This window comes from Ammospiza nelsoni, chromosome 29, assembly GCF_027579445.1.
Source record: "Ammospiza nelsoni isolate bAmmNel1 chromosome 29, bAmmNel1.pri, whole genome shotgun sequence".
In the NCBI taxonomy this organism is placed as follows: Eukaryota; Metazoa; Chordata; class Aves; order Passeriformes; family Passerellidae; genus Ammospiza; species Ammospiza nelsoni.
In genome coordinates, this window is record NC_080661.1 from 4,851,441 (window position 1) to 4,879,177 (window position 27,737).

The window sequence follows — 27,737 nt, forward strand, 5'->3', positions numbered from 1 at the left end:
ATGTCCCATCATGGTGGCATCTCCCACACCTTCACCACCTCCCATGGTGGCATCTCGCACCCCTCCACCGCCTCCCACCATGGTGGCATCTCGCACCCCTCCACCGCCTCCCACCATGGTGGCATCTCGCACCCCTCCACCGCCTCCCACCATGGTGGCATCTCGCACCCCTCCACCGCCTCCCATGGTGGCATCTCGCACCCCTCCACCGCCTCCCACCATGGTGGCATCTCCCACCCCTTCACGTCCTCCTGCATCTCCCGCGCCCTGCCCTCCTTCCTCCCGCTCCTCCTCCTCCTCCTCCTGCTGGCGTGTCCCTCGCCCGCCTCGGCCGCCACGTTCAGGATCGGCGTGCTGGGCCCCTGGGGCTGCGACGCGCTGCTGGCGCGGGCGCGCCCGGACGTGGCCGCCCGCCTGGCGGTGGCGCGGCTCAACCGCGACCCGGCGCTGACGGCGGGCCACTGGTGGGACGCCGTGCTGCTCTCCGAGCCCTGCTCCGCGCCGCAGGCCGTGGCCGCGCTGCCGGGCGCCGAGCGCTACGCCGCCGCCCTCGTGGGCCCGCTCAACCCGGCCGCGTGCGGCGCCGCGGGGCTGCTGGCCGCCGCCTGGAACAAGCCGCTGGTGTCGTGGGCGTGCGGAGGGGCGGACGGAGGGGCGGACGGAGGGGCGGACGGCGGGGCGGCCACGCTGCTGCGGCCGCTGCCCGCGCCGGGCGCCGTGCTGCACGCCGTGCTGCGGCACTTCCGCTGGGCGCACGTGGCCGTGGTGGCCGCGCCGCAGGAGCTGTGGGTGGACACCGGGCGCGAGGTGGCGGCGGAGCTGAGGGCCCGCGGGCTGCCCGTCAGCGTGGTCGCCGTGGCCGGCGAGGACGAGCAGGAGGCGGAGCGGGCGCTGAGGAGGGTGCAGAGGGCGGACGGCGTGAGAGGTGAGCGCGGAGGGAGCGGCGGGCGGGGAGGGGGATGGAGGTGGAGGTGGAGGTGGAGGTGGAGGTGGATGGAGGGATGGAGGTGGATGGAGATGGAGATGGAGGGATGGGGATGGAGGTGGAGATGGAGGTGGATGGAGGGATGGAGATGGAGGTGGAGGTGGAGATGGGGATGGAGGCGGAGGTGGAGATGGGGATGGGGATGGGGATGGAGGTGGATGGAGGTGGGGATGGAGGTGGAGATGGGGGTGGATGGAGGGATGGAGGTGGAGGTGGAGGTGGAGGTGGAGGTGGGGATGGGGATGGAGGTGGAGATGGAGGTGGATGGAGGTGGGGATGGTGATGGAGGTGGGGGTGGAGGTGGATGGAGGGATGGAGATGGAGATGGAGGTGGGGATGGGGATGGAGGTGGAGGTGGAGGTGGATGGAGGTGGGGATGGGGATGGAGGTGGGGGTGGAGGTGGAGGTGGGGATGGAGGTGGGGATGGAGGTGGAGGGATGGATGAATGGATGATGGATGGATGGATGGATGGATGGATGGATGGATGGATGGGGATGGGGATGGAGATGGAGGTGGATGGAGGGATGGAGATGGAGATGGAGATGGAGATGGAGGTGGAGGTGGAGAGAGAGATAGAGATGAATGGATGGATGGTGGATGGATGGAGATGGAGATGGAGATGGGGATGGAAGTGGGGATGGGGATGGAGGTGGAGGTGGGGATGGAGGTGGAGATGGGGGTGGAGGTGGGGATGGAGGGATGGAGATGGAGGTGGATGGAGGTGGGGATGGAGGTGGAGGTGGAGACGGAGATAGAGATGAATGGATGGATGATGGATGGATGGATGGATGGATGGATGGATGGATGGATGGATGGAGATGGAGGTGGATGGAGGGATGGAGATGGAGGTGGAGATGGGGATGGAGGTGGAGATGGAGGTGGGGATGGAGATGGATGATGGATGGACGGATAGAGGTGGGCATGGAGGTGGGACAAAGGTGGGATGGAGATGGACATGGAGATGCGGATGGATGGATGGATGGATGGATGGATGGATGGATGGATGGAGGGATGGATGGAGGGATGGAGATGGAGATAGAGGTGGAGGTGGAGATGGAGGTGGGGATGGATGGGTGGAGATGGAGGTGGGGTGAGATGGGCGGAGATGGATGGAGGTGGAGGTGGATGGAGATGGAGATAGAGATGGAGATGGAGAGATGGAGGCGGAGGTGGAGATGGAGGTGGAGGGTCGGATGGATGGATGATGGATGGATGGAGATGGAGATGGATGGAGGGATGGATGGAGGTGGGATGGAGATGGAGATGGGGATGGAGATGGAGAGATGGAGGTGGGGATGGAGGAATGGATGGAGGTGGAGATGGATGGAGGTGGATGGAGATGGATGGATGAAGGATGGATGGATGGAGATGGAGATGGAGACGGAGATGGAGACGGAGATGGATGGATGGAGATGGATGGACGTGGAGGTGGAGATGGAGATGGAGGTTGGCATGGATGGACGGACGAATGGACGGACAGACGGACAGACAGACGAAGGACGGAAGAACCCACCCGAGCCGCGTCCCCCGCAGTGATCCTGATGTGCATGCACTCCGTCCTCCTGGGCGGCCGCGAGCAGAAGGTCCTCCTGGAGAAGGCCGAGGACCTGGGCATGACCGACGGCACCTTCGTCTTCGTGCCGTACGACGCGCTGACCTTCGCGCTGCCCTACCGGCGCGTGCCCTACCCCGTGCTGGCCAACCACACCAAGCTGCGCCTGGCCTACGACGCCGTGCTCACCATCACCATCGACTCGCCCGACCGCTCCTTCCACCAGGCCCTGGACGAGGCCAAGGCGGCCTACGAGGTCCCCGCCGACCTCGACCCCGCTCAGGTGGGGCTGGAGGGCATCTCCGGGGCGTTTGAGGGCATCTCGAAGGGTTTGGTGGTGTCTTCAGGGGGTTTGAGGGCATCTCCAGAGGGTTTGAGGACATCTCCAGGGGGATTGAGGGGGTCTTGAGGGGGTTTGAGGGCATCTCCAGAGGTTTGGGGGTATCTTGAAGGGGTTTGAGGGCATCTCCAGGGGGATTGAGGGCATCTCCAGAGGGTTTGAGGGCATCCCTGGGGGGTTTGTGGGTATCTCGAAGGGTTTAGAGGTGTCTTGAGGGGGTTTGAGGGCATCTCGAGAGGTCTGAGGGCATCTCCAGAGGGTTTGAGGGTGTCTTGAGAGCAGTTGAAGGCATCTCGAGAGGTTTGAGGGCATCTCAAAGGGTTTGGGCCTATCTTGAGGGGGTTTGAGGCCATCTCCAGAGGGTTTGAGGGCATCTCCAGAGGGTTTCACCATCTTTGTTGACCGTGCCCAACGGGACACGCCCACGACCATCTCCATCAACCCCAACCACCCCAAAACCACCTCACCCGCCGTTCCACCACCGACCTCCCACCAGGTCCACCCTCTCTTCTCCACCATCTACAACTCCATCCACTTCCTGGCCACGGCGGTGGAGGCGGCGCGCCGCGGCGGCCGCTGGGTGATGGGCACCAGCGTGGCCGAGCACGCCCGCGACTTCCGGCTCCAGGGCCTGGGCCAGACCTTCACGGTGGACGGGGACGGCGCCGTGTCCGTGCCCTACGTGGTGCTGGACACGGACGGCAAGGGCCACCACCTGTGGGCGGTCTACGGGCTGGAGCCGGGCACGCGCGGCCTCAGCTACCGCAGCCACAGCCCCCACTGGCCCCACAGCTCCAGCCCGGCCACCGACGCCGGCTGCTGGTTCGACTCGGCGGCCATCTGCAACGGCGGTGAGCGGTGGCGGTGCGGTGGAGGCCGTGGTGAGGGGTGGGGTGGGGTGGAGGTGGTGGAGGTGGTTGTGGGGTCTGCGGTGGTGGGACTGAGGTTCTGGGTCAGTTGGGGTGGTGGTGGCACCATGGTTGTGGTTCTGCTGTGGTGGCACCGTGGTTCTGGGTCTGCTGTGGTGGAACCGTGCTTGGGATGGAGATGGTGGATGCGGTTATGGGGTCTGTGGTGGTGGGACTGGGGCTGTGGGTCAGTCGGGGTCGTGGGGCCACCACGGTTGTGGTTCTGCTGTGGTGGCACCGTGGTCGTGGTGGCACCATGGTTGTGGTGGGAGTGGTGGGGATGGTGGAGGTGGTTGTGGGGTCTGCTGGGGTGGGACTGAGGTTCTGGGTCAGTTGGGGTCATGGGGCCACCACGGTACTTGGTCTGTTGTGGTGGCACCATGGTCGTGGTGGAGATGGTGGAGGTGGTTGTGGGGTCTGCTGGGGTGGGACTGAGGTTCTGGGTCAGTCGGGGTGGTGGTGGCACCATGGTTGTGGTTCTGCTGTGGTGGCACCGTGGTTCTGGGTCTGCTGTGGTGCTTGGGATGGAGATGGTGGACGCGGTTATGGGGTCTGCGGTGGTGGGACTGAGGTTCTGGGTCAGTCGGGGTGGTGGTGGCGCCATGGTTGTGGTTCTGCTGTGGTGGCACCATGGTCGTGGTGGCACCATGGTTGTGGTGGGAGCGGTGGTGGTTGTGGACGTGGTTATGGGGTCTGCTGGGGTGGTACTGGGGCTGTGGGTCATTTTGGGTGGTGGTGGCACCATGGTTGTGGGTCTGCTGTGGTGGCACCGTGGTCATGGTGGGGATGGTGGAGGTGGTTATGGGGTCTGCTGTGGTGGGACTGAGGTTCTGGGTCAGTTGGGGTGGTGGTGGCACCATGGTTGTGGGTCTGCTGTGGTGGCATTATGGTTCCTCCATGGTCATGGTGGCACCACAGAGCTGGAATGGCCATGATGGAGATGCTGGAGGTGGTTATGGGGTCCGCTGTGGCAGGACTGAGGTTCTGGGTCAGTTGGGGTCATGGTGGCACCATTGTGCTGGGTCTGCCGTGGTGGCATCGTGGTACTGGAATGGCCAGGATGGAGATGGTGGAGATGGTGGAGGTGGTTATGGGGTCTGCGGTGGTGGTACCGTGGTTGTGGTGGGAGTGGTGGTGGTTGTGGACGTGGTTATGGGGTCTGCTGGGGTGGGACTGAGGTTCTGGACCAGTTGGGGTTGTGGTGGCACCATGGTTGTGGTGGGAGTGGTGGTGGTGGTGGACGTGGTTATGGGGTCTGCTGGGGTGGTACTGGGGTTGTGGGTCATTTAGGTGGTGGTGGCACCATGGTTGTGGGTCTGCTGTGGTGGCACCGTGGTCATGGTGGGGATGGCGGAGGTGGTTATGGGGTCTGCTGTGGTGGCACCATGGTTCCTCTATGGTCACGGTGCCACCACGGTGCTGGAATGGCCGTGGTAAAGGTGGTGGAGGTGGTTATGGGGTCTGCTGGGGTGGTACTGGGGTTGTGGTCACCTCTGGTCACTCCCGTGGTCACTCCCGTGGTCACTCGTGGTCACTCCCGTGCTCACTCCCGTGGTCACTCCAGTGGTCACTGGTGGTCACTCGTGGTCACTGGTGGTCACTGGTGGTCACTCCAGTGGTCACTCGTGGTCACCCTGCTCTCCCCTCAGGGTTGGACGCCGGCTTCGTTTTCTTCCTCTTCCTCCTCATCGCTGCCCTGGGCGCGGCCGGAGCCGCCCTGGCCTGTCACATCCGGTGGGTGACACCATGGTGGCCTTGGTGTCCCCCTCATGTCTCCTTGGTGTCCCCCCGGTGTCCCCACACTGGGGTACTCCTGCTGTCCCCAATGTCCCCAATGTCCCCACTGATGTCCCCACTGTCCCCTCATTGTCCCAAATGTTCCCATTGATGTCCCCAATGTCCCCAACATCCCCAATGTCCCCATTGTCCCCTCACTGTCCCCTCGCTGTCCCAATGTCCCCAATGTCCCCCAATGTCCCCATTGCTGTCCCCACTGTCCCCATTCATGTCCCCACTGCTGTCCCCACTGTCCCCACTGCTGTCCCCATTGCTGTCCCCATTGCTGTCCCCACTGATGTCCCCACTGATGTCCCCACTGATGTCCCCATTGCTGTCCCCATTCATGTCCCCATTCATGTCCCCATTCATGTTCCCATTGATGTCCCCACTGCTGTCCCCACTGTCCCCATTGCTGTCCCCACTGCTGTCCCCACTGCTGTCCCCACTGATGTCCCCACTGCTGTCCCCACTGTCCCCACTGCTGTCCCCATTGCTGTCCCCTCTGTCCCCACTGTCCCCACTGTCCCCACTGCTGTCCCCACTGTTCCCAATGCTGTCCCCACTGCTGTCCCCTCTGTCCCCACTGTCCCCACTGTCCCCACTGCTGTCCCCATTGCTGTCCCCACTGCTGTCCCCTCTGTCCCCACTGTTCCCACTGCTGTCCCCACTGATGTCCCCACTGATGTCCCCACTGCTGTCCCCTGGCAGGCGCCGCATTCTCCAGGCCCAGCTCATGAAGGGCCCCAACAAAATCATCCTGACCATGGAGGACCTGACCTTCATCAACACGCAGAGCAGCAAACAGGTGACACTGAGGGGACACTGGGGACGCTGGGGGACATTGGGGACACTGAGAGGATTGGGGACGCTGGGGGATTGGGGACATTGGGGACATTGATGGGGACGGCCAGGGGATATTGAAGACATTGGGGACACTGGAGGCAGTGGGGACACTGAGGGACATTGAGAGGATTGGGGACATTTGGGGACATTTGGGGAGATTGGGGACAGTGGGGACATTGAGAGATGTTGGGGGGACATTGGGGACATTGAGAGGACTGGGGACATTGGGGGACATTGGAGACACCTTGGGGACATTGGGGACATTGAGGGACATTGAGGGTTTGGGGACATTGGGGGGACGAGGACACTGGGGGCAATGGGGGCGTTAATGGGGACACTGGGGACATTTGGGACAATGGGGACATCGAGGGACATTGGGGGGATTGGGGACATTGGGGGGACAGCCAGGGGACATTGAAGACATTGAAGACATTGGGGACAGTGGGGACACCTTGGGGACATTAATGGGGACACTGGGGACATTGAGAGGATTGGGGACACTGGGGGGACATTGGGGGGACATTGGGGTATTGAAGAACCTTGGGGACATTTGGGGGCACTGGGGAGGCCTTGGGGACATTGAGGACAGTGAGGGGACATTGGGGACATTGGGGGACACTGGTGACCCCGATGACCCCGGTGTGACCCCGGTGTGACCCCCGTGACCCCCCCGCAGGTGGACAGCAGCCAGGCCAGCCTGGCCGGCCAGAGCGGGGGAGGGGACACCAAGAGCGGCGCCGCCCCCGGCCCCGACACCTCCAACGTGGCCGTGGCCGAGGTGAGGCCCCGCCCCCGGTCCCGCCCCCTCTGCCCGGCCCCGCCCCCTCCCGCCCCTCCCCCCTTCCCTGCTCCTCCCCCCCTCTCCCCACCCACGGGGGCGACAAGGCGAGGGGACAGCGGCTCCGCCCCCTGGGCAGTGATTGACAGCTGATAGCCACACCCAGGAGATGATTGACAGGTGATGATTGACAGCTGATCTCACCCCCCTGGTGATGATTGACAGCTGATCCATGCCCCTAGGAATTGATTGACAGCTGATTTCAGCCCCTCTGGCCGATGATTGACAGCTAATCCATGCCCCTAGGAATTGACTGACAGCTGATTCCTGCCCCACTGGGCAATGATTGACAGCTGACCCAGCCCCATAGCAATGATTGGCAGCTGATACCTGCACTATAGCAGTAATTGACAGCTGGGCAATGATTGGCAGCTCTCCCCGCCCCCGGGCAGTGATTGGCAGCTGGTCCCGCCCCATAGCAATGATTGGCAGCTCGCCCCATCCCCGGGCAGTGATTGGCAGCTGGCTCCACCTCCAGGCAGTGATTGACAGCTGTTACCCACACTATAGCAATAGTAGATAGCTGGCCCTGCCTCATAGCAATGATTGGCAGCTGGCCCCGCCCCATAGCAATGATTGACAGTTGAGGCAGCCCTGTGGCAGTGATTGGCAGCTGGCCCCGCCCCCGGGCAGTGATTGACAGCTGATACCCACACCATAGCAATAGTAGATAGCTGGCCCCGCCCCATAGCAATGATTGACAGTTGACGCAGCCCTGTGGCAGTGATTGGCAGCTGGCCCCGCCCCCGGGCAGTGATTAGCAGCTGGCCCCGCCCCCGGGCAGTGATTGACAGCTGATACCCACACTATAGCAGTGATTGGCAGCTAGCCCCGCCCCCGGGCAGTGATTGGCAGCTGGCCCCGCCCCCGGGCAGTGATTGACAGCTGTTTCCCGCAGGATAACGCAGCAGCGAAGGGCAGCAGCAACCTCCCCCTGCTGCTGCTGCTCTTTAACCAGCAGGGCCTTGTCGCCTCCGTGCAGGTAAGCGCCAAAAGCCCCCGAATTCACCCCAAAATCACCCCAAAAGTGACCCCAACGTCACCCCGAACCCACCCGGGCATCCAAAACCGACCCTGCTACGCCTAAAGCCTCCAAACTCACCCCAAAACCGACCCCAGCTTCACCCCGAACCCACCCAGGCATCCCAAAACCGACCCTGCCACCCCGAAACCCCGAAACTCACCCCAAAACTGACCCAAACTCACCCCAAAATCCCCCAAACTCACCCCAAAACCGACCCTGGCACCTCAAACCCGAGTCATCCCAAAACCCCCCAAACTCACCCCAAAATCCCCCGAATTCACCCCAAAAATCACCCCAACATCACCCCGAACCCACCCAGGCATCCCAAAACCCCCCAAACTCACCCCAAAACTGACCCAAATTCACCCCAAAAATCTCCCCAAAGTCATCCCGAACCCACCCAGGCATCCCTAAACCGACCCTGGTACCCCAAAATCCCTCGAATTCACCCCAAAAATCACCCCAAAGTCACCCCAAACCCACCCAGGCATCCCTAAACCGACCCTGCCACCCCGAAACCCCGAAACTCACCCCAAAACTGACCCAAACTCACCCCAAAACTGACCCAAATTCACCCCAAAAGTGACCCTGGCACCTCAAACCCAAACCTGACCCGAATCACCCCAAAATCTCCTAAACTCACCCCAAAAATCACCCCAAAACTGACCCCAAACCCGCCCCAATTTACCCCAAATCCCTCCAAAACCGCCCCGATTTACCCCAAACCCACCCCCAGTCACCCCAAAACCCAAAAACCACCCCAGGGACCCCAAAATCGCCCCGATTTTCCCCAAACCCGCCCCGATTTACCCCAAATCCTCCCAGTACCCCAAACCCGCCCTGATTTACCCCAAAACCGCCCCAATTTACCCCAGACCCCAAAATGGCCCCAATTTACCCCAAACCCACCCACAGTCACCCCAAAACCCAAATCCGCCCTGATTTACCCCAAATCCCCCCAAAACACAAAACCGCCCCAATTTACCCCAAACCTGCCCCGATTTACCCCAAATCCCCCCAAACCTGACCCAAACCCCAAAACGGCCCCGATTTACCCCAAATCCCCCCAAACCCCCAAAACGGCCCTGATTTACCCCAAACCTGCCCCGATTTACCCCAAATCCCCCCAAACCCCCAAAACGGCCCCGATTCACCCCAAAACGGCCCCGATTTACCCCAAAGTCGCCCCGATTTACCCCAAATCCCCCCAAAACCCCAAACCTGCCCCAACTGACCCCAAACCTGCCCCGATTTACCCCAAATCCCCCCAAACCTGACCCAAACCCCAAAAGGGTCCCGATTCACCCCAAAACAGCCCCGATTTACCCCAAATCCCCCCAAACCCCAAAACAGCCCCGATTTACCCCAAATCCCCCCAAAACCCCAAACCGGCCCCGATTTACCCCAAACCGGCCCTGATTTACCCCAAATCCCCCCAAAACCCCAAACCGGCCCCAATTCACCCCAAACCGGCCCCGATTCACCCCAAACCGGCCCCGATTTACCCCAAATCCCCCCAAACCCCAAACCGGCCCCAATTCACCCCAAACCGGCCCCGATTTACCCCAAATCCCCCCAAACCCCAAACCGGCCCCGATTCACCCCAAACCGGCCCCGATTTACCCCAAACCGGCCCCGATTCACCCCAAACCGGCCCCGATTTACCCCAAATCCCCCCAAAACCCCAAAACCCCAAACCGGCCCCGATTCACCCCAAACCGGCCCCGGCCCCTCCCCCACAGGGCGACTGGGTGTGGCTGAAGAAGTTCCCGGGTGACCAACACACGGAGGTGAAACCGGCCACCAAGCTGACCTTCTGCAAGGTGGGGACACCTGGGGACACCCGGGGGACATCCGGGGGTCACGGGGACATCGTTGGGTCATCACGGAGAACATCGGGCCATGGGGACACCAGGGGGACATGGGGACATCCAGGGGACATCATGGGGAACATTGGGTCATCACGGAGAACATTGGGCCATCATGGAGAACATCGGGCCATGGGGACACCAGGGGGACATGGGGACATCCGGGGGTCATGGGGGTATCTAGGGGACATCATGGAGAACATCGGGCCATGGGGACACCAGGGGGACATGGGGACACTGAAGGGTCATCACGGAGAACATTGGGCCATGGGGACACTGAGGGGTCATCATGGAGAACATTGGGCCATCATGGAGAACATTGGGTCATCATGGAGAACATTGGGCCATCATGGAGAACATCGGGCCATGGGGACACTGAAGGGTCATCACGGAGAACATCGGGCCATGGGGACACTGAGGGGTCATCATGGAGAACATCGGGCCATGGGGACACCAGGGGGACACGGGGACATCCAGGGGTCATCATGGAGAACATTGGGCCATGGGGACATCCAGGGGACATGGGGACACTGAGGGGTCATCATGGAGAACATTGGGTCATCATGGAGAACATTGGGCCATGGGGACATTGTTGGGTCAAGGTTGGACCATGGAGACATTGAGGGGTTGTGGGACATCGTTGGGCCATCATGGAGAACATCGGGCCATGGGGACACCAGGGGGACACGGGGACATCTGGGTTCATGGAGAACATCGGGTCATCATGGAGAACATTGGGCCATCATGGAGAACATTGGGCCATCATGGAGAACATCGGGCCATGGGGACATCCAGGGGACATGGGGACACTGAGGGGTCATCATGGAGAACATTGGGTCATCATGGAGAACGTTGGACCATGGGGACATTGAGGGGTTGTGAGACATCGTTGGGTCATCACGGAGAACATCGGGCCATGGGGACACCAGGGGGACATGGGGACATCCGGGGTCATGGAGAACATCGGGTCATCATGGAGAACATTGGGCCATCATGGAGAACATTGGGCCATCATGGAGAACATCGGGCCATGGGGACATCCAGGGGTCATGGAGACATCCAGGGGTTGTGGGGACATTGAGGGGACATTGGGACATCCAGGGGTCAAGGTTGGACCATGGGGACATCATTGGGTCATCGTGGAGAACATCGGGCCATGGGGACGCCCAGGGGACATGGGGACATCCAGGGGTCATGGGGACACCCAGGTGTCAGGGGGACATCCAGGGGACACGGGGACACCTGGGGACATCTCCTGTCCTGGTGTCCTCTCCTGGTGTCCCATTGTGGTCCCGGTGTCCCCTCCCGGTGTCCCCATCTCCTCCCTGGTGTCCCCTCATGGTGTCCCCATGTCCTGTCCTGGTGTCCCCATGTCCTGTCCTGGTGTCCCCATCTCCTCCCTGGTGTCCCCATCCCATCCTGGTGTCCCCATCTCCTGTCCTGGTGTCCTCTCCTGGTGTCCCCATCTCCTGTCTTGGTGTTCCCTCATGGTGTCCCCATCTCCTCCCTGGTGTCCCCATCCCATCCTGGTGTCCCCATCTGCTGTCCTGGTGTCCCCTCATGTCCTGGTGTCCCCATCCCATCCTGGTGTCCCCATCCCATCCTGGTGTCCCCATCTCCTCCCTGGTGTCCCCATCCCATCCTGGTGTCCCCTGGTGGTCCTGGTGTCCCCGTCCCGGTGTCCCCATCCCATCCTGGTGTCCCCATCCCATCCCGGTGTCCCCATCCCCTCCTGGTGTCCCCATCTCCTCCCTGGTGTCCCCATCCCATCCTGGTGTCCCCATCTCCTGTCCTGGTGTCCCCATCTCCTCCCTGGTGTCCCCTGGTGGTCCCGGTGTCCCCGTCCCGGTGTCCCCCAGCTGCGGGACCTGCGCCACGAGAACGTGAACCTGTTCCTGGGCTTCTTCCACGACTGCGGCATCTTCGCCATCGTGTCGGAGCACTGCTCGCGCGGCAGCCTGGAGGACCTGCTGCGCAACGAGGACATGAAGCTCGACTGGATGTTCAAGTCCTCGCTGCTCATCGACCTCATCAAGGTGACCGCGCGGTGGCCGCCGCGGTCTGGTGGCCGTGGGGGTGGCCGTGGAGGTGGTCCCGGTGATCCTGTGGCCACGGGGTGGTCCTGGAGCTGGTGGTGGCCATGGGGGCGGTCGTGGTGGTCTGGTGGCCGCGGAAGTGGTCATGGAGGTGGTGGTGGTCATGGAAGTGGTCATGGAGGTGGCCATTGGGGCGGTGGTGGAGGCCATGGGATGGTCATGGTGGTCTGGTGGCCATGGAAGTGGTCATGGAGGTGGCCATTGGGGCGGTGGTGGTGGCCATGGGGTGGTCATGGTGGTCTGGTGGCCATGGTGGTTACCATGGCTGTGGTCATGGAGGTGGCCATTGGGGTGGTGCTGGCCACGGAATGGCCTCGGTGGCCATGGGGTGGTCCTGGGCGGGGTCCTGGGCGTGGTCATGGGCTACAACGTTGTAGGCCGTGGTGGTGATCGTTGACCATGGCACTGTTGACCACACCATTGACATTGACCATGCCATTGTTGACCATGGCCATGCTGGCCACACCATTGACGTTGACCATGACCACATTGACCACACCATTGATGGTTGACCATGGCCATGGTCAACATGCCAATGATGTTAACCATGGCCATGTTGACCATGCCATGTTGACCATGACCATGTTGACCACGCCATTGACATTAACCATGGCCATGTTGACCACACCATTTATGGTTGTCCATGACCGTGTTGACCACGCCATTGACGTTGACCATGACCATGTTGACCATGCCCATGTTGACCACGCCATTGACGTTGACCGTGGCCATGTTGACCACGCCCTCGTTGACCGGCAGGGCGTGCGGTACCTGCACCACCGGGACGTGGTGCACGGGCGCCTCAAGTCGCGGAACTGCGTGGTGGTTGACCATGGCCATGTTGACCACACCATTGACATTGACCATGCTATTGTTGACCATGGCCATGTTGACCATAACTATGTTGACCCTGGCCATGTTGACCACACCATTGATGGTTGACCATGGCCATGTTGACCACGCCATTGACGTTGATCATGGACATGTTGACCACGCCATTGACATTGACCATGGCCACGTTGACCATGCCATTGACATTGACCATGCCATTGTTGACCATGGCCATGTTGACCACGTTGACCCCACCATTGACGTTGACCGTGGCCATGTTGACCATACCATTGATGGTTGTCCATGACCATGTTGACCACGCCATTGACGTTGACCATGACCATTGATGGTTGTCCATGACCATGTTGACCACGCCATTGACGTTGACCATGACCATGTTGACCATGCCATGTTGACCACGCCATTGATGTTGACCATGACCACGTTGACCATGGCCATGTTGACCATAACTATGTTGACCATGGCCATGTTGACCACACCATTGACATTGACCATGCCATTGTTGATCATGGCCATGTTGACCACGCCATTGACGTTGACCATGGCCACGTTGACCATGCCATTGACATTGACCATGGCCGTGTTGACCACGCCATTGTTGACCGTGGCCATGTTGACCACGTTGACCCCACCGTTGACGTTGACCGTGGCCATGTTGACCACGCCCTCGTTGACCGGCAGGGCGTGCGCTATCTCCACCACCGGGACGTGGTGCACGGGCGCCTCAAGTCGCGGAACTGCGTCGTCGACGGGCGCTTCGTGCTCAAGGTCACCGACCACGGCTACAACCAATTGCTGGAGGCGCAGCGCGTGCCGGCCCCGCCCCCGCAGCCCCACGGTGAGGGCGGGGCCTCGTGGGTGTGGCCGGATGGGCGTGGCTTTGTGGGCGGGGCCTCATGGGTGTGGCCTTATGGGCGTTGTCCCCTGGGCGTTGCTTTGCGGGTTGGGTCTCATGGGTGGGGTCTCATGGGCATGGCCCAGTGGGTGTGGCATCATGGGCGTGGCTTTGTGGGTGGGGTCCTATGGGTGTGGCTTCGTGGGTGTGGCGTCATGGGCGTGGCTTCGTGGGTGGGGTCCCATGGGTGCAGCTTTGTGGGTGTGGTCTCAAGGGTGTGGCCCTATGGGTGTGGCATAGTGGGCGTGCCTTGGTGGGTGTGGCCTGGTGGGCGTGGCCTCCAGAGACTCAATGGGGACTCTGAGGGGGGTGTGGCTCCGGGGTGGGTGTGGCTCTGGGTGTGACCAATGGGATGGGGCTAAAGAGAAGGGGCGTGGCTTCGCTGAGGGAAGGGGTGTGGCCTCAGGGGTGGGTGTGGCCTGTGGGAGGGACACTGCCTTTGATTTAGGGGTGTGGCCTTGGGGTTGGGGGCGTGGCTTTTGCTTTAGGGGTGTGGCCCATGGGTGTGTTGCGGCATTGCGGGGCGGGGCTTCTATTGTGGGTGGGGCCACCTCCAACCCCACCCAATTAAGGCGGGGTCTCAGTGGAGAGGGCGTGGCCGGATGTGTGGGCGTGGCCTGGATGGTGGCAACGAGAAAGGGGGCGTGGCTTATATGAAAGGGGGCGTGGCCTGGTGGCAATCTGGGCTCGTCCGGGGGGTGCGGCCACACCCTTGAGCGCCCTCCCATTGGCTCTTGCCTTGCTGTGGGCGCGGCCTAGTGGGGTGGGCGTGCCCCGTGGCGGGGTGGGCGTGTCCCGCGGTGGCGGTGGGCGTGTCCGAGCGTGGCCCCGCCCCCCCCCCCCCCCCCCCCCAGAGCGGCTGTGGACGGCGCCGGAGCTGCTGCGGGACGAGGCCCTGGAGCGCCGCGGCTCCTTCCGGGGCGACGTCTACGGCATCGGCATCATCATGCAGGAGGTGATCTGCAGGAGCCCCCCGTACTGCATGCTGGGGCTGCCCCCCGAAGGTGAGACCCCAAAAAATGAATTCTGCGCCCCAAAAAACCCCCTGGGACCCCCCCCGAGACCCACCTGAGCCCCCCGTGCTGCATGCCGCGGCTGCCCCCCGAAGGTGAGACCCCAAAAAATGAATTCTGCGCCCCAAAAACCCCCCCGAGACCCCCCCGTACTGCATGCTGGGGCTGCCCCCCGAAGGTGAGACCCCAAAACCGACCCCAAAACCCCAAAACCGACCCCAAAACGGACCCCAAAACTCTAAAACTGACCCCAAAACTGACCCCAAAACCGACCCCAAAACTGACCCCAAAATTCTGAAAATGACCCCAAAACCCCAAAACTGACCCCAAAACTTTGAAATGGACCCCAAAACCAACACTAAACCCCATAACTGACCCATAACTGACTCATAAGTGACCCATAACTGACCCATAACTGACCAATAACTGACCCATAACTGACCCATAACTGACCCCATAACTGACCCATAGCTGACCCATAACTGACCCCATAACTGACCCCATAACTGACCCATAACTGACCCCATAACTGACCCATAACTGACCCATAACTGACCCCATAACTGACCCATAACTGACCCATAACTGACCAATAACTGACCCCATAACTGACCCATAACTGACTCCGTAACTGACCCATAACTGACCCCATAACTGACCCATAGCTGACCCCATAACTGACCCATAACTGACCCATAACTGACCCATAACTGACCCCATAACTGACCCATAACTGACCCATAAGTGACCCCATAACTGACCCCATAACTGACCCATAACTGACCCATAACTGACCCATAACTGACCCCATAACTGACCCATAACTGACCCATAACTGACCCCATAACTGACCCATAACTGACCCCATAACTGACCAATAACTGACCCCATAACTGACCCATAACTGACCCCATAACTGACCCATAACTACTCCAAATGTCCCCAAATGTCTCAAACTGGCCCCAAACGTCCCCGAACGTCCCCGAACGCAGAGATCATCGAGAAGGTGCAGCGGCCGCCCCCCCTGTGCCGCCCCGCGGTCTCGGCCGACCAGGCCCCGCTGGAGTGCATCCACCTGATGAAGGAGTGCTGGAGCGAGCAGCCCGAGAAGAGACCCACCATCGACCAGGTGTTCGACCAGGTGAGGCCTCCTGAGATACACCTGAGATACACCTGAGATACACCTGGGGCAGGTGGGACCAGTATGGGACCGGTATGGGACAGGTATGGGGCAATGGAAGCTCTATGGAGCCAGTGTGGGCTGGAGCGAGCAGCCCGAGAAGAGACCCACCATGGACCAGGTGTTCGACCAGGTGAGGCCACCTGAGATACACCTGAGATACACCTGGGACAGGTGGGACACACCTGGGACATGTACGGGACACTGGGACCAGTATGGGACAGGTATGGGGCAATGGAAGCTCTATGGAACCAGACTGGGCTGGAGCGAGCAGCCCGAGAAGAGACCCACCATGGACCAGGTGTCCGACCAGGTGAGGCCACCTGAGATACACCTGAGATACACCTGGGGCAGGTGGGACCAGTATGGGACCAGTATGGGACTGGTATGGAGTGACAGAACCGGTATGGGACTGGTGACACCAGTATGGAGCCAGTGTGGGCTGGAGCGAGCAGCCCGAGAAGAGACCCACCATGGACCAGGTGTTCGACCAGGTGAGGCCACCTGAGATACACCTGAGATACACCTGGGGCAGGTGGGACACACGTGGGACATGTACGGGACACTGGGACCAGTATGGGACAGGTATGGGGCAATGGAAGCTCTATGGAACCATTGTGGGCTGGAGCGAGCAGCCCGAGAAGAGACCCACCATGGACCAGGTGTCCGACCAGGTGAGGCCACCTGAGATACACCTGGGATACACCTGGGGCAGGTGGGACCAGTATGGGACTGGTGAGACCAGTATGGGACCGGTATGGGACAGGTATGGGGCAATGGAAGCTCTATGGAACCAGTGTGGGCTGGAGCGAGCAGCCCAAGAAGAGACCCACCATGGACCAGGTGTCCGACCAGGTGAGGGACACACCTGGGCAGGTGGGACCAGTATGGGACCGGTATGGGACTGGTGACACCAGTATGGAACCAGTGTGGGCTGGAGCGAGCAGCCCGAGAAGAGACCCACCATCGACCAGGTGTCCGACCAGGTGAGGCCACCTGAGATACACCTGAGATACACCTGAGATACACCTGGGGCAGGTGGGACCAGTATGGGACCAGTATGGGACTGGTATGGAGTGACAGAACCGGTATGGGACTGGTGACACCAGTATGGAACCAGTGTGGGCTGGAGCGAGCAGCCCGAGAAGAGACCCACCATCGACCAGGTGTCCGACCAGGTGAGGGACACACCTGGGCAGGTGGGACCAGTATGGGACCAGTATGGGACTGGTGACACCAGTATGGAGCCAGTGTGGGCTGGAGCGAGCAGCCCGAGAAGAGACCCACCATGGACCAGGTGTTCGACCAGGTGAGGCCACCTGAGATACACCTGAGATACACCTGGGGCAGGTGGGACACACCTGGGACATGTACGGGACACTGGGACCAGTATGGGACAGGTATGGGGCAATGGAAGCTCTATGGAACCAGACTGGGCTGGAGCGAGCAGCCCGAGAAGAGACCCACCATGGACCAGGTGTCCGACCAGGTGAGGCCACCTGAGATACACCTGGGATACACCTGGGGCAGGTGGGACCAGTATGGGACAGGTATGGGGCAATGGAACCTCTATGGAACCATTGTGGGCTGGAGCGAGCAGCCTGAGAAGAGACCCACCATGGACCAGGTGTCTGACCAGGTGAGACCAGTACGGACCAGTATGGACCAGTATGGGCTGATGGGACCAGTGTGGGACTGGTGTGGGCTGGAGCGAGCAGCCCGAGAAGAGACCCACCATGGACCAGGTGTCCAACCAGGTGAGGGACCTGGACAGGTGAGACCCATATGGGTTTCTGTGGGGTTCCACTGAGTTCCATGAGGTTCCATGGGGTTCCATTGGGTCTCCATGGGGTTCCATTGGGTCTCCATGTGGTTCCATGTGGTTCCATGGAGCGTCCATGGGGTTTCCATGAGGTTCCATGGGGTCTCCATGGGATTCCATGGGTTTCTATGTGATCCCCATGGGTTTCCATGGATCTCCATGGGGTTTTATGAGATTCCATGAGGTTCTATGGGGTCTCCATGAGGTTTTATGGGGTCTCCATGGTGTTCCATGGAATTCTATGGGGTCTCTATGAGGTTTTATGGGGTCTCCATAGGATTTCATGGGGTTCCATGAGGTTCTATGGGGTCTCCATGAGGTTTTATGGGGTCTCCATGGTGTTCCTTGGGGTTTATGAGATTCCATGAGGTTCTATGGGGTCTCCATGGGATTCCGTGGGGTTCCATGAGGTTCTATGGGGTCTCCATGGGGTTTTATGGAATTCCATGGAATTCCATGGAATTCCATGAGGTTCTATGGTGTCTCCATGGGGTTCCTTGGTGTTCTATGGGGTTCTATGGAGTTCCATGGAATTTTATGGGATTCCATGGGGTTCTATGGGGTCTCCATGAGGTTTTACGGGGTCTCCATGAGGTTCCATGAGGTTCTATGAGGTCTCCATGGGGTCTCCATGGGGTCTCCATGGATCTCCACGGTTTCTCCACGGGGTTTCTCCCCGCAGTTCAAGGGCATCAACAAGGGCCGCAAGACCAACATCATCGACTCGATGCTGCGCATGCTGGAGCAGTACAGCAGCAACCTGGAGGACCTGATCCGCGAGAGGACTGAGGAGCTGGAGATCGAGAAGCAGAAGACCGACAAGCTCCTGACCCAGATGCTGCCGCCGTGGGTCACCATGGGGGGCTGGGGGTGGTCCATGGGGGTGGTGGGCGTCATCCCGTGGGTCCCACCTGGAGGTTTGGGGTGGAGGGAGCTTCTGATGGGCAGGAGATGGCCAGAGGGGCCACCTGGAGAAGGTTGGGGGTGATCTTCACCCATTGACCCAACCCAGATCTATGGGGCAGGAGAGGACAATGGGGGTCCTCAGGAGAAGCTTGAGGTCAGCCTTGACCCACTGACCGCTCCCTTGACCTATGGGGCAGGAGAGGACAATGGGGTGGTCACCTGGAGAAGGTTGAGGTCAACCTTGACCCATTGACCCCACACTGAGCTATGGGGCAGCAGAAGGTCCAGGTGGTCACTGTGGACAGATTATGGCCAACCTTGACCCCTTGACCAAGGTGACCACTCAACCTTGACCCCTTGACCAAGGCGGTCACTCAACCCTGACCCCACCAGCCCTATGTGGCGGGAGAAGGTCAAGGCGGTCACCGAGGACAGGCTGTGGTCAACCTTGACCAACTGACCCCTCCAGAGCTACGGTCACCAGAATGTCAAAGTGACCCTTGTGGTCAACCTTGACCCTTGGAGACCCGTCCAGACCTAGGGGTCACCAGATGGTCAAACAGCACCTTGGAGATCCTTGTGGTCAACCTTGACCAACTGACCCCTCCAGAGCTATGGGTCAGTGACTCTTGGAGACCCCTGTGGTCAACCTTGACCCCTCCAGAGCTATGGGTCACCAGATGGCCAAAGTGACCCTTGGAGACCCTTGTGGTCAACCTTGACCCCTCCAGAGCTATGGGTCACCAGATGGTCAAAGTGACCCTTGGAGACCCCTGTGGTCAGTTTTGACCAACTGCCCCCTCCAGACCTGTGGTCAACCTTGACCCCTCACCCCTATGGGTCACTACATTCTCGAAGTCCATCTTGGACACCCCTGTGGTCAACCTTGACCAACTGACCCCTCCAGAGCTATGGGCCAAAGTGACCCTTGGAGACCCCTGTGGTCAACCTTGACCAACTGACCCCTCCAGACCTAGGGGTCAAAGTGACCCTTGGAGATCCTTGTGGTCAACCTTGACCAACTGACCCCTATGGGTCACCAGATGGTCAAAGTGACCCTTGGACACCCCTGTGGTCAGCCTTGACCAACTGACCTCTCCAGACCTAGGGGTCAAAGTGACCCTTGGAGACCCTTGTGGTCAGTTATGACCAACTGACCCCTCCAGAGCTATGGGTCAGTGACTCTTGGAGACCCCTGTGGTCAACCATGACCTCTCCAGACCTATGGGTCACCACATGCTCAAAGTCCACCTTGGAGACCCCTGTGGTCAGTTATGACCAACTGACCCCTCCAGAGCTATGGGCCAAAGTGACCCTTGGACACCCCTGTGGTCAGCCTTGACCAACTGCCCCCCATGGGTCACCAGATGGTCAAAGACCACCTTGGACACCCCTGTGGTCAGCCTTGACCAACTGCCCCCTATGGGTCACCAGATGGTCATAGTCCACCTTGGACACCCCTGTGGTCAGCCTTGACCAACTGCCCCCCATGGGTCACCAGAAGCTCCCAGCGGCCACACCGTCCACTCCTTGCCCACGGAGCCGCCGTGGCCGGAGCGGCTGACCCCCGGGTGACCCCGCTGACCCCCGGGTGACCCCGCTGACCCCCGGGTGACCCCCGGACAGGTCGGTGGCCGAGGCGCTGAAGATGGGGACGCCGGTGGAGCCCGAGTACTTCGAGGAGGTGACGCTCTACTTCAGCGACATCGTGGGCTTCACCACCATCTCGGCCATGAGCGAGCCCATCGAGGTGGTGGACCTGCTCAACGACCTCTACACGCTCTTCGACGCCATCATCGGCTCCCACGACGTCTACAAGGTGACCACGGATGGTCATGGTGGTCATGGGTGGTCACTCGGTCATGGTGGTCATGGGTGGTCACCTCAGGGTGGGGTTGGGGTCAATGGTGGTGGCTACAAGGTGACCATGGCAATGGTCATGGTGGTCACTCGGCCATGGGTGGTCACCTCTGGGTGGTCACTCGGTCATGGGTGGTCACCTCAGGATGGGGGTTGGGCTCAGTGGTGGTGGCTACAAGGTGACCATGGTCAAGGTGGCCCCATGGACCCATAGAGGTGACCCCATGGCCATGGTCAAGGTGGCCCCATAGAGCTGCTCAAGGTGGCCCCATGATCATGGTCAAGGTGACCCCATGGACCTCTAGAGGTGACCCCATGGCCATGGTCAAGGTGACCCTATGGCCATATCCAAGGTGACCTCATGACCATGTCCAGGGTGACCTCATGGCCATGGTCAAGGTGGCCCCATAGAGCTGCTCAAGGTGACCTCATGGCCATGTCCAAGGTGACTCCATGGGCCTCTAGAGGTGACCCCATGGCCATGGTCAGGGTGGCCCCATAGAGCTGCTCAAGGTGGCCCCATGGCCATGGCCAAGGTGACTCCATGGGCCTCTAGAGGTGACCCCATGGCCATGTCCAAGGTGACCCCATGGACCCATAGAGGTGACCCCATGACCATGTCCAGGGTGATCCCATGGCCATGGCCAAGGTGGCCCCATAGAGCTGCTCAAGGTGACCTCATGGCCATGGTCAAGGTGACCCCATGGTCATGGTCAAGGTGACCCCATGGACCCATAGAGGTGACCCCATGACCATGTCCAGGGTGACCCCATGGCCATGTCCAACGTGACCCCATGGCCATGGTCAAGGTGACCCCATGACCACGGTCAAGGTGACCCCACGGCCACGACCAAGGCGTCCCCACGTCCATCCAAGCCCTGCCCTTCCATTGGCCATCACCACCAGCCACGCCCCCTCCCATCGCCCCGCCCACCCCAGATGTTCAGCTCCCCGCACCACGACCTCTCCGGCGCGGTGGGCGTGTCCCGGTGGGCGTGCCCACCCCTGACCACGCCCTCCCGGCCAGGTGGAGACCATCGGCGACGCCTACATGGTGGCCTCGGGGCTGCCCAAGCGCAACGGGAACCGGCACGCCGGCGAGATCGCCAACATGTCCCTGGACATCCTCAGCTCCGTGGGCACCTTCAAGATGCGCCACATGCCCGAGGTGCCCGTGCGCATCCGCATCGGGCTGCACTCGGGTACGGACACGCCCCCCGCGCCCCATTGGTCCGCCCGGACACGCCCCCCCAACCACGCCCTGACACGCCCCAATGTGTTGGTCAAGGGTTGGGTGGCGGCCAATGGGTCGTGGTGGGTGGGGCTTGGTGGTTGTGAGGTGACTGGCCACGCCCACCTCACGGCTGTTCATTGGCCACACCCCTTGGCCACGCCCCTGTGTTGGTCAAGGGTTGGCCAATGGTCAATGGGTCATGTTGGGCATGGCCACACCTTTGGCCACGCCCATTGGTCATGCCCAATGGGTTGGGTGGTGGCATGTTGGCCAATGGGTCATGTTGGGTGTGGCTACACCTTTGGCCACGCCCATTAGTCACTCCCTTACAGGCCACGCCCACATAATGACTGCTCATTGGCCACACCTCTTCTTGGCCACGCCCAACTTGGCCAACTGTCAATGGCCACGCCCCCTGTGTTGGTCAAGGGTTTGCCAACAGTCAATGTTGGGTGTGGTGACGCCTTCGGCCACGCCCATTGGTCACACCCTTACAGGCCACGCCCATTTTGCGCTTTGACCACACCCAGCTCAGCCAACGCAGTCGTGACCCATTGGATCCATTTTGGCCACTCCCCTCCTGGGCCACGCCCCAAAAACCACGCCCATCTATGACCGCACCCAACTTGGCCACGCCCCATTGGCCCCACCCAACTCCTTGGCCAACCCTCGACGCTCATCGCCTGTTGACCCAACCCCTACCATGACCCCTCCTCCTTGTGACCACGCCCCTTTGTGTCCACGCCCCTTTGCGACCACGCCCCCTTGTGACCACGCCCCCTTGTGACCACGCCCCCAGGGCCGTGCGTGGCGGGCGTGGTCGGGCTGACGATGCCGCGGTACTGCCTGTTCGGGGACACGGTGAACACGGCGTCGCGCATGGAGTCCACCGGCCTGCGTGAGTGTGACACCGATGGGGACGGGGGGACACTGACGGGGACATGGGGACATGGACGGACACGGACATGGGGACAGACACACGGATGTGGATATGGACACACAGACAGGGACATGGGGACACAGGGGACACGGCGAACACGGCGTCGCGCATGGAGTCCACCGGCCTGCGTGAGTGTGACACCGATGGGGACAGGGGGACACTGATGGGGACGTGGGGACATGGACAGACACACGGACATGGACACGGACATGGGGACAGACACACGGACATGGACACAGACACGGGGACAGGGATGGGGACACAGCGATGGGGACACGGGGAGGGACACGGGGACGTGGGCAGGGGACACTGGGAGGGCACAGGGGACAGGGACATGGTTGGGGACATGGACAGGGGACACCAGGAGGGGACAGGGACAGGGGACAGGGGACAGAGACACATCCATCAGCGGCTTTGAAAATTTGGCGCTTTTGGGGGATTTTTTTCTTTGGTTTTTTGGGTTTTTTTTTGGGGGGGGCTTTGGGGATTTTTTGTGCACTTTGGGGTTTTTTTTAGGGGGGGGGGTTTGGGTTTTTCTGAGGGGTTTTGGGATTTTTTGGGATTTTTGGGGGGAGTGGGATTTTTCTGGAGGTTTTCAGGGTTTTTTTTTGTTTCTTTGGTTTTTTTGGGTTATTTTGGGGTTTTTTGGGGTTCCCAAACCCCCTTTTCCCCCCAGCCTATCGCATCCACGTGAACCAGCGCACTGGGGTCGGGGTCAGTTACGAGGTTTTTGGGGTGGGGTTTCTTTTTGTTATTTTTGGGTTTTTTTTGTTGTTGTTATTTTGGGGTTATTTTGGGTTTTTTGGGGTTCCTTTCCCCCCAGCCTATCGCATCCACGTGAACCAGCGCACGGTCGCCATCCTGCTCTCGCTGCAGGAGGGGTTCAAGGTCGACATCCGCGGCAAGACCGAGCTCAAGGTGAGCCCCAAAAACGCATAAAAAGCCCCAAAACGGCCCAAAACTGACAGAAACCCCAAATACAGCCCCAAAACATACCCCAAAAAATCTTAAAACAACCCAAAATAGCCCCCAAAACCCCCCAAACTGCCCGAAAACCCCCCAAACCACCCCAAAATGGCCCCAAAACTACCTGGGAAACCCCAAACAGAGCCCCAAAACCTGGAAAACCCGAAAAGTGCCCCCAAAAAACGCCAAACAGAGCCCAAAACGGCGTAAAAATCCCAAAACGGCCCAAACCACCTCAAAAACCCCAAACAGAGTGCAAAATGCCCAAAAAAGCGCCTGAAAAAAAAACCAAACCAGCCCCAAATTACCCCAAATACAGCCCAAAAGTGACCCTATAACTGACTGACCCCATAACTGACCCATAACTGACCCATAACTGACCCATAACTGACCCATAACTGACCCCATAACTGACCAATAACTGACCCATAACTGACCCATAACTGACCCCATAACTGACCCATAACTGACCCATAACTGACCCATAACTGACCCATAACTGACCCCATAACTGACCCATAACTGACCCATAACTGACCAATAACTGCCCCATAACCGACCCCATAACTGACCCATAACTGACCCATAACTGACCCATAACCGACCCCATAACTGACCCATAGCTGACCCATAACTGACCCATAACTGACCCCATAACTGACCCCATAACTGACCAATAACTGACCCATAACTGACCCATAACTGACCCCATAACTGACCTATAACTGACCCCATAACTGACCCATAACTGACCAATAACTGCCCCATAACCGACCCCATAACTGACCCATAGCTGACCCATAACTGACCCCATAACTGACCTATAACTGACCCCATAACTGACCCATAGCTGACCCCATAGCTGACCCTATAACCCCATAACTGACCTTGGCCCCATAACTGACCCCATAACTGACCCTATAACCCCATAACTTGTAGGGTAAAGGAGTGGAGGACACCCATTGGCTGTGCCCCATAACCGACCCCATAGCTGACCCCATAGCTGACCCTATAACCCCATAACTGACCCCATAACCCCATAACTGACCCCATAACCCCATAACTGACCCCATAACCCCATAACTGCCCCTGCCCCTATCGATCTATAGGGTAAGGGAGTGGAGGACACCCATTGGCTGTGCCCCATAGCTGACCCCATAACTGACCCTATAACCCCATAACTGACCCCATAACTGACCCCCATAACTGACCCTATAACCCCATAACCCCATAACTGACCCCATAACTGACCCCATAACTGACCCCATAACTGACCCTATAACCCCATAACTGACCCCATAACTGACCCTATAACCCCATAACTGCCCCTGCCCCTATCGATCTATAGGGTAAGGGAGTGGAGGACACCCATTGGCTGTGCCCCATAACTGACCCCATAACTGACCCCATAGCTGACCCTATAACCCCATAACCCCATAACTGACCCCATAACTGACCCCATAACTGACCCTATAACCCCATAACTGACCCCATAGCTGACCCTATAACCCCATAACTGCCCCTGCCCCTATCCATCTATAGGGTAAGGGAGTGGAGGACACCTATTGGCTCGTGGGCCGCGAGGGATTCACCAAACCCATCCCCACCCCCCCCGACCTCCTGCCGGGGTGAGTTATGGGGCCGGGTTTGGGCTCGGGGAGTTATGGGGTCGGTTATGGGGTCGGTTATGGGGTTATGGGGTCGGTTATGGGGCCGGGTTTGGGGTTATGGGGTGTGGGGTTATGGGGTGTGGGGTTATGGGGTCGGTTATGGGGCCAGGTTTGGGGTTATGGGGTGTGGGGTTATGGGGTTGGTTATGGGGCTGGGTGTAGGGTTATGGGGTTGGTTATGGGGTTGGTTATGGGGCCGGGTGTGGGGCTGGGTTTGAGGTTATGGGGCCGGGTGTGGGGCTATAGGGTCGCTTATGGGGTGTGGGGTTATGGGGAGTGGAATATCCCCCCCAAGTCCCAAAAATCCCCCCCAAAATCCCCCGAATTTCCCCCCAAATTTGCCCCAAATCCCCCTAAAATCCCCAAATTTCCCCCAAATCCCAGAAATCCCCCCCAAAATCCCCCAAATCTCCCGCCAAATCCTAAGAATCTCCCCCAAAATCGCCCGAATTTCCCCCAAAGCCTAAAAATCCCCCGCGAAAACCCCAAAATCGCCCGAATTCCCCCTGCGAATCCCAAAAATCCCCCCCCAAAAACCCCAAAATCATCCGAATTTCCCCCAAATTCCCCCAAAAACCCCAAACCGGCCGGAATTGGCCCCAAACCCGCAGTGCGAGCAACCACGGGATCAGCCTGGACGAGATCCCGGCCGAGCGGCGCCGGAAGTTGGAGAAGGCGCGGCCGGGCCAGGTGCTGAAATAGCCCCGCCCACCAGGTGAGCAGGCCACGCCCACCGCCACAAACCCCGCCCGCATTGAGCCCCACCCATTGGGTGAGCATGTACATAAACCCCGCCCCCAACAGGCCACGCCCACTGCATTAGAATATATATAAGCCCCGCCCACCAGGTGGGCAGGCCACGCCCACAGCAAGCCCCGCCCACATTGAACCCCGCCCATAGAGTGAGCATGTACATAAACCCCGCCCCAACAGGCCACGCCCACTGCATTAGAATATATAAGCCCCGCCCACCAGGTGAGCAGACCACGCCCACAGCAACAAGCCCCGCCCACATTGAGCCCCGCCCATTGGGTGAGCACGTACATAAACCCCGCCCCAACAGGCCACGCCCACTGCATTAGAATATATAAGCCCCGCCCACCAGGTGAGCAGACCACACCCATAGCAACAAGCCCCGCCCACATTGAGCCCCGCCCATTGGGTGAGCATGTAAATAAACCCCGCCCCAACAGGCCACGCCCACTGCATTAGAATAAATAAGCCCCACCCACCAGGTGAGGAGGCCACGCCCACAGCAACAAGCCCCGCCCACATTGAGCACCACCCATGCAGTGAGCAGTGAAATAAACCCCGCCCCAACAGGCCACACCCACTGGGTTGGAATACACCTAAAACCTGCCCCCAATAGGCCACACCCACTGCATTAGAATAGCCATAAACCCCGCCCACTAAGTGTGACAAGCCACGCCCACTGGAAGAAACTCCGCCCCCATTGAGCGCTTCCCATTGGGTGAGCAGGAATCTAAACCCCGCCCCAATAGGCCACACCCACTGGGTTAGAATTGAGATAAACCCTGCCCCCATTAGGCCACGCCCACAAAGAGATAATAAATAAGCCCCACCCCCACTGGGCCACGCCCATCAGGTGAGAAAGGAAATAAGCCCAGCCTCATTAGGCCACACCCACTAAGCAAGCCCCACCCCCTGATAGGAGAGAGACCACGCCCTCGGCCACGCCCCTCTCCGGGGTACACCCCAGCTCATTTGCATCTCATTATCCCCACAGCTGCAGGCGGCCTCACCCCGCCCCCGAGGGGTGGAGCCAATGCTGATTGGCCGCCGAGGGATCTTGCCCTGGTGACGTCACAGGAGGCGGAGCCTGGGCAACACAAGGGGATTTGAGGGTGGGGCTTGGACCAAAGGGGCGGGGCTTGGACCAAAGAATGGGACTTGGCTCAGGGGGAGGGGCTTGATCCTAAAATGGGCGTGGCTTGCTGGGTGGGGCTTTGACCATAAAGGAGGCGTGGCTGAGCCAGAAGTAGGCGGGTCTTGTATTTATGGGCGTGGCTGGCCCCTAAAATGGGCGTGGCTTGATCCCGGGGCGGGGCCCCAGCAGCCATAAATGGGCCGGAGCCCTCAGGGAATGTTCATCCAATCAGAGCTCAGGGCGGCCATCTTGGGCCAATGGTGGCGCAGCTCTGCCC

General features: G+C 60.0%; 1 protein-coding gene across 1 annotated transcript; it reads left to right on the plus strand.

The window, feature by feature from the left end:
* GUCY2D (guanylate cyclase 2D, retinal) lies at positions 1-27,524 on the plus strand. The gene is made up of 20 exons (XM_059490597.1): positions 1-925; positions 2,520-2,821; positions 3,375-3,729; positions 5,436-5,520; positions 6,274-6,370; positions 7,085-7,186; positions 8,145-8,228; positions 10,013-10,093; positions 11,998-12,174; positions 13,768-13,924; positions 14,836-14,985; positions 15,987-16,135; positions 18,679-18,842; positions 20,529-20,721; positions 21,790-21,964; positions 22,796-22,894; positions 23,760-23,854; positions 25,445-25,530; positions 26,184-26,287; positions 27,320-27,524. The coding sequence occupies exons 1-19, from the start codon at positions 1-3 to the stop codon at positions 26,272-26,274; spliced, it is 3,567 nt and encodes a 1,188-aa protein (XP_059346580.1). The 3' UTR covers positions 26,275-26,287; positions 27,320-27,524.
* Positions 27,525-27,737: the final 213 nt, after the last annotated feature.

Excerpts from the sequence above, each read along its gene's own strand:
- GUCY2D (XM_059490597.1), top strand. The coding sequence starts at position 1 with ATGTCCCATCATGGTGGCATCTCCCACACCTTCACCACCTCCCATGGT. Across the intron at positions 8,229-10,012 it reads GCCTTGTCGCCTCCGTGCAG|GGCGACTGGGTGTGGCTGAA; the intron begins GTAAGCGCCAAA and ends CCTCCCCCACAG. Across the intron at positions 21,965-22,795 it reads CCGCATCGGGCTGCACTCGG|GGCCGTGCGTGGCGGGCGTG; the intron begins GTACGGACACGC and ends CCACGCCCCCAG.